Source organism: Manacus candei, unplaced genomic scaffold (genome assembly GCF_025592945.1).
Source record: "Manacus candei isolate 608988 ecotype Guabito, Panama unplaced genomic scaffold, ASM2559294v1 h1tg000014l, whole genome shotgun sequence".
NCBI lineage: Eukaryota > Metazoa > Chordata > Aves > Passeriformes > Pipridae > Manacus > Manacus candei.
This window is the reverse complement of record NW_026138062.1, coordinates 54,293,484-54,300,922: the sequence shown is the minus strand read 5'-3', so window position 1 is coordinate 54,300,922 and position 7,439 is coordinate 54,293,484. Positions and strand designations below refer to the sequence as shown.

At 38.6% G+C, this 7,439-nt stretch overlaps 1 protein-coding gene across 3 annotated transcripts in view; it reads right to left on the bottom strand.

Moving 5' to 3' along the window:
• Window positions 1-7,439, bottom strand: part of KPNA1 (karyopherin subunit alpha 1) — a 58,930-nt gene that overhangs the window by 10,859 nt on the left and 40,632 nt on the right. For all 3 annotated transcript variants that reach the window (XM_051780793.1, XM_051780794.1, XM_051780795.1), the window contains 2 exons: window positions 2,325-2,452; window positions 1,437-1,615 (listed from right to left, as the gene is read on the bottom strand). In XM_051780793.1, the coding sequence (XP_051636753.1) occupies window positions 1,437-1,615; window positions 2,325-2,452 (307 nt within the window). The remainder of the gene's footprint in view (window positions 1-1,436; window positions 1,616-2,324; window positions 2,453-7,439) is intronic.

Here is a 7,439-nt window from a genome sequence, read left to right as displayed (position 1 = left end):
CTGCAAAGAAAAGAAGTACATAAAAGTTATAGCTCAGTGAAAGCATATGACCATGACAGTTTTCAGTCTGCTGTGAACATTTACATTTGATGACAACTGTCTCCAACCTTTGGAAAGAACAGGCCCCCTTACTCAACTTGTACTCTCCACAACCAAGGAAAAACAGGTTGAACTACAGAGTTCCCTGTAACTGTGTTATATGTTTCGTACTCTCTGTCTGCCTCTACCCTTTCACCCAAAAATTAAATCCACAGGCTTGAATGGGTAAAGACAAACAAGGCCTCAAACTCAAAGACTTTTTCTGAAAAGACTTTTAGGACCAAATTTCCTGAAAGTGTGTTCCCAGTGCTTTCCTTACGAGGACCATGACTACAGAATCACTCAAGAGCAAGTTGAAAGAGACTTCTGATAATCATCCAGTCCAACCTGCAAGCCAGCCCAGGAGTACTAACCAACACCAGATTAGGTCTGCTGTGTCTAGACGGGTATTCAAAACTTCCAAGGATGGAGACTCCATTATCTAATCTGTATCCCATATATATACAGTACAGTTAAACTCGGGCAACCAGTTTTTGGGCAGGCATTAAGCAAATGGGCAAATTCAGGCCTTGTAGTCAGATACAAAGGAAAATAATACAGCAAGGAATGATGCTATAACAAAATCCAAGTGTTAGCCATTTTAGTAAATCTCTAATATTGGGAACTGTACTAGCTTTCTTGTCTACTCCTTTTACTATGTATGAAGACTAGAGTACACAATTCTCTGATACTATATACACATTCCTGAATGTGTATATACATATACATACACATATGAAAAGGGAAGTTTTCATATCAGTTGAAACTGAGAAGCAGGCAAGAAAAAATCCTATTCTGATATAACTGTTCCCAGGAAGTCAAGGTAACCATGAAGGGAAACAAGGTTCAAGAAACCATGTTCAATGATGCTATCTTCTTCTATACTGCTCTTGATACCCATTTTTATTTTTCTTAATAAGAACTTAAGAGCAGCAGTAGCTCAGAACTGAGATGAAATCACACTGGTACATGCCAGAACCTTAGCATAGCAGAGGCAAACAAGGAATTTGCAGCTGCTGCCATAATTCTGCAGGGCAGCAGAAAGGGATGGGAGAAAGGTTTGAAACCTGAGCAACAGAGCACTGCACCTGAGCTTTTATCTGATATGACTGAATGACTCCCAGAAGGCTTTCTCAGGGACAAAAGAAATCAATAAAAGAAAATCTGCACACACTGTTTTCAGTCTACACACAGTCAAAGATAATGTAAAAAAACGGAGTACACTGAAGACTTATCAAAGAACAGGTTATTTTCAGATAACAGTGATAAGGTAATTAATAGAATTGGATCTACTGAAACTCTAATGGGATCATGATCTTGGCTTTATGGCCTGACTTGCTTAGGTGTTTTGCTCGTACCATACGCTTCTTCAATAAGAGCACAGTAAGGATTAATGCCAGTGCCGCTGCGTTTGGATTCCTGCTCTCCAAGCCTCAGGATATTCTCCAGCCCGTTCAGTGCTACTTGCACGATCTTTGAGTCCATTACTGTAAGGAGGTCACAGAGTGGTCTGATGCATCCCAGTTCTACTAAATACCTGAAAAACACCGTATGGAACCCAGTTAATTGTCTGCAAAATTTTAATTGGTGTAGCCATTTAAGCACTTAGCATGAAGGTCTAAGAACCAAAGCAACCAGATACAATATCAACTTGACTGGAGAAACCAAAATTACAGACATCTAGTTGTGTCTAGTCAATTCTGCTGGAACAAACAAAATAACTTTAAAATACCTTCTCTGAACCCTCATTTATATAGCTATGAAATAACGACTTATTTTTTGTACCATAAATTTATATTTATATAAACAGCAACTATGTTAAAATTTAATATGTTTATAAAGTTATTTTATTTTATACAAAATTGCATATAAGCATAATGTACCAGTTTAAGTTAAACAGGAAAAGCAATACACGTGATGCCACTGTCTGAGGTGCCAAACTATTCCTCTCCAGACTGCTAATGCACTTACACACTAAAACAACCACTTAGAAGTTAGTTTAAAAGTTGCATTTAGTTTTTTCATGTAAGACAAATGGTTCAATTATTTAAATAAGCATTACAACTAAAATACTTTTGTAATTTCTCCCTAAAGGAATGAAAGGCTCATTCACAACAAGGACATGGTCTCTCTGGATACAACACTGAAAGCATACAGAAAGGTTTTCCAGTTTCTAGGTTGATAGTTTGTTTTCTTGCACAAACATCAATTCACATGTTGCATTACAACATTTTAACAATTCTTACTTGATCTGTTCAGCAGAGCCTCCAGATGTTGCATTTGTGATTGCCCAAGCAGCTTCTTTCCTTGTCCGAAACTCAGCCGTTTGCAAAATATTTATAAGAGCTGGGAAGATATGGGCATCTATGACTGTCTGCAAAAACAAATGACACGTCAGGGTTATAATAAAAATTAGAAATAACTTTCTTGTCCTGAGCTAGTTAATGTCTATGCTCAGCACAACACACTAAACAATGAAATGTCACCTTATCAAGGGGCAAAACCGATAAATCAGTTTTCAGCTTTACATTCAAAATCCTAGTTATTGCCATGGTTTGTGCTCATCCCAAAAGAATTCAAAACACATTCAGACTAAAGTGACTGGCATATCTAAGGAGTTACTTAATCATACCCTGACAGCAAAACAATGCCATACTTCCCTCATTTTTCCAGGTAGTGAACCACTCAGCTATTAAGTCAGTAAACTATTAAGGCATTAAGATCCCCTAAACTTCATATTCCTGTGTGCCATACTACATTTCCACTGGGCAAGACAACGAAGCAAAGAGAACACAAAGCAGCAGATGGTTCAGCAATAGGGGAGGTTAGGATTACATTTTTAAACTACCACTTTACATTTGTAACTCATCACAGAACTGATAAAGGAAAATTCAAAGAAAGCCAAAAAGATCCTTTTCACAGAGCTCTGTAGAAGAAAACTAACAGATTACACATAGCAAAAAGCTGTAGTCAATTCACAGTGTGAATGGCTACCTGGTGAAAACAAAACAACTGTTTGATATTTCTTTTATCCTTGCCGTTTGTCTGGACATCCATACTGAATCTGCTTTGCAAATCCACAGTGCCTATAGTTGTATCAACAGTGCCATGAATACTGTCTCCTTTGCCAAAAAATCCACACTTCTCGTACAGAAATCTAGGGTACCCAAGGAAAACCACTTATACTTCCATCATGCCACATTGTATTACACTTGTACACTGCTGAGAACATTTGAAAAAGTGTCCTTAACTGAAATTTTAGAACGTGAATGTTGGAAGTGCTAGGTCACAAACAGGAGTCAGCTATTTTAAAACAAAACAAAACACAACCTAAAAAGATAAAAGAAAGTATCTTTAAAAATGCTTTTTGCCCCCTGACATATTTTACTACAAAAGAACCCACTTAATTTTTAAAAAGATACCAAAGCAACACACTGTAAGGGTACTTGAACACAAGAGCACCTGCTTTATTAAGGTTAATCAGATCAAGAGCCTTATCAAAGGGAGATACAAGTAACAAGAAAGTAATAAATAAAACACACAGTGATACACACGTGATAGAAGAGGGTTAAGAGAAACAATCACAAAGAAGGAAAGGCTCCAGTCACTAATTAACGGGTCATTAAGAACCTATAGGCAGAGAGCCAGCCCAGACTTCATAACTGATGACAGGGACAGGTGAAACTGCAAAACTCAGTAATGAATCTTTTCGTGACTGTTTTACCATGTAACCCCCCTCTCTAGCCCCTTGAACGCTGTAAGGATTAGGTGCTCACAAATGATACTGGCATGACTGAATTTGGGCTGGGAACTAGATGAGATCACAGGAGAAACCTGTGTCTGTGGGGCCAGCAACTGGAGTGGGTGGGCGTTTCAGCATCAGTAGCTGGAGGGACCAAGAATCAAGGTCCCAGAAAACATGAATTTGGGGCCAGTAACTGGTGCCAAACGTTGGATGAAGGGGCCCCTAAAACTGGAGCAGGTGAGGGCCCCAGCATCAGCCACTGGGGCAAGATCATAGTCCATAGGGCCCCTTGTGCCTGGATGCCAGTGACTGGGGGACTGAAGTTAAGTGAAGATCTCAGCACCTCAGCTGGAATGGGACTGCAGGTCACAGGACCCATGGGCTTGGGCACTAGCTCTGTGTGATGAGGGAATTTACGTAATCCCAAAACATGGTGGTGGGTGTGGAGGATCACGATTTATTTAATTTGCTGGCAAACTGACTAGGCAGAGCAAGTGGGAGGCCCAGGATCCAGGCATGGACAGGGGTCTGCAAGCATGTGCATCTGTTTGCTAGTGAGAATCAAGCTGAACAAGCCAGTGAGTAGAACCCAAGCACAGTGAGTGAGGACAGCTCACGATCCAGCCATGGACAGCAGCTGAGCAGAGAGCCCACAATGACAGTCAAGAGATCTGTGACTGTGTGTGTGTGCTTGTGGATCTAGAGAGTGTTTTTTCACTAGTAAACTTCAGTCCTCATCAGACAGACAGGAAAAAGAGGACTTGTCAGTCTACATTTCGTTTTATGTGAGTCCAGAGAGCGCTACACAAGGGTGTTGTTAAGAAGCTCTTAAAAGAACAATGCGTCAAGGGACATCAAATATTCTCTACTGAAAGATCTTGATACAGATCTAGGATAGGATACTTGACGACATTAGTTTTTACTATTGTGGCAAAGAATAAGTAAAAAACATCCCATTAGCACTTCTTAAATCCTCTCCCCAAAACAAAACTTTTATAGGAGATTTATTTCCTTAGAAAGTGTCTTCTTAAAATCAACTTCTTTAGTAACTACTAAAACCAGAGTATGTTACATGATAGCATGGAACTAAATCAGCACATCTTATCTGACAGGCAGTAACATGCTTTGAACCTTCTTACTGCCAAAAAAAAAAGTTACCTTGAAATGTTTCAACTTAAACTGGTAAAATACTACGAGAAATTCAGAATAAAGGGAACTAGCAACAGGAGGACAGTTAAGTAGGAGAAACGTAAAAGATTCTTATTGCTTTTCTTCTGGCTCAATCAATTTTAAACTCTGTTTCAGTGCTTCAGTCAGTAAAATTACTCTTCTTAAGAGCGGAGAAATGTGCACTTGAATGTTTTCAGAAAGAACTGAATCCAGATCTCGCATCTCTTGGGTGAGTGCTCTTATTTCCATTTATTTCTATTTCTTACTCTATTGTATAAAAGGCTACAGGCACCCTGTTTACTTTCTGCTCAGCAATGTCAGCTATCTTTACCCAAGCAGAACAGGTTAAAGTACGACAATGAGTCACAGCCTTTCATAAGTGAGAGTGGCTCAAGAGAGAAGCAGATTATCAGTCACTATATTTTTATGTTTCCTACTGCTTGACATGCATTGTAAGTGTTGTCACCACCTCATCCTAGCATGAGTCTCAGTTAAAGGTATTTAACTGTCCCTCTGTAATACAGCAAAGCTTTTCAACTAGCAGTCTCTCAACAGTTGAAACTTTCAGAGTTCAACTTTAAGGAAAAAAAATTAACTAGGTCAGAAAATGGTTTGCTTTAACCTTAATATCTTTACTAGATTTCAGAAGTCAGTTAAGCTCAGCAAGGGTGGTAACAACAACACATTAATACAGAGAAAATGCTAGCAGCATCTATGACTTACACCCTATGTCCTGTAGCCCTGCCCACAGCAGTTACTCTGGAAAGCACATTAGAATGCCTAAGGATTCCTATCTCTATGATATTTTATGTGGGAACAACAGTTACTGTGGAAACAGGTCATGTTTCCCTTTCAGTTAAATTTCTTTTAAGTGATAAAATAGTAAATGCTGAAACAGAATTTGGGTTTGCTTTTTCTTTCTTTTTTTCTTGAAGAAAAGCAAACCTCAGGCAGAGCAAAACTCTAAAAGACTGTCACAGGATGAAGTAGTTAAAACTTCTGAGGATTTAGAATGGCTTAATTCAAATTACTTCACTTTTTTACCATTCCTATACTGCATGTGCCTGACATGTAGAAGTATGCTGAAGACTAAAGTAATGCAGTGCATACAAAGTGCTCAAGATAAGCATAGCTTTTAAACAAAACGAACACAATTCCAGGATTTCAGTTCAATAAGAAGTTTAGAAACTGAAAGGAAATAAAAAGGTTTTAGGCTGCTACTACTAGGCACAGAGGTGGTATTTACAAAATACAACAAAAATCTCTTTTCTGCACAACAGGTAATCCAACACCCATCCTCTGATACATTAAACTAACATTGAAGATTTTGCCCAGCTGCATCCAATGGTATTTGCTGGAATGGAACGGAACAGAACCCTATCTGGAGTTGTAACTGTAAGTCTTTTGGAAAACTAAAATTCAATTTTAATTGAAACATGAATTTTCAAATTTAATTTGAACTGATTTGTAATGCTCAGTCCTTCAGCAAATCTGTCCTCACTTTCAAAGTGTCAACTTTTTTATGTTTATTTGGGGTGTGGGTTTGTCATTTTGGGGTTTTTTTAATAGTTGGTATCCCTGTGCTGCAGTCCTCCAAGAAGGTTGCCTGTCTTTTGGAAACATTCTATCCATCTTATTTTAATCAAGCCTCTTCACTTTACAGTATTTGATTTTTAAAGAATGAAGCTAGATGAAAAATGCATTTTCAGAGTTTTATTACACCTGCATGGATGTTTATCTAAATATATTGTAATCACTGTTAGGAAGGTCTTCAGCAGCAGTATATTAAATTAGTATTTTGAGCTGGTAGTACCATGTGAATTTGCTTCTCCCTCTTTGGGTTCCCACAACTAAATCACTTAAGATATGCAAAAACACACATACACATCTAGTGTGCACATGTGGACGCCATGTCTACATATGATTCATCACATAAACGTGAAGGCAAACAAGTTTTATACCGTGACCATTTCCCTGCTCCTGTGAGCTCTCTCATTACCTTTAACAAATCAAGATTACAGTCACCAGACAGCTGGCAGCTGCAAATACAGCCCTACTGCTCCTCCTGGCTGGAAATTGTAGTTCATAGAGGCTGCTCAGTTACTTCTATTCGAGTTACCTTGTTTATTGATTCAATTTACAACTGCTTTATAAATAACATAGCAAATATTTGTAAGCCAAAACTACGTAACATGGTGGCATGAGTACAAAACCAACTGGCACCCGAGAGTCAGACAGGAAGCCCTTCAGATCTCAGTTCTAATGAACTTTTATGTTGTTGACACAGACACCTAAGCCTGTATACTCCAAACTGTGTATAAAGCAAGCTTCTAGACAGTTTACACAAGGCTGCTACTGCTGTCAGGAAGAACCTGCACTATAATGAACAGCACCTGGTTGAGCTGTCTCCTGCTTTTAGGGTCAGTCCTAAAAAAAAACAAAACCA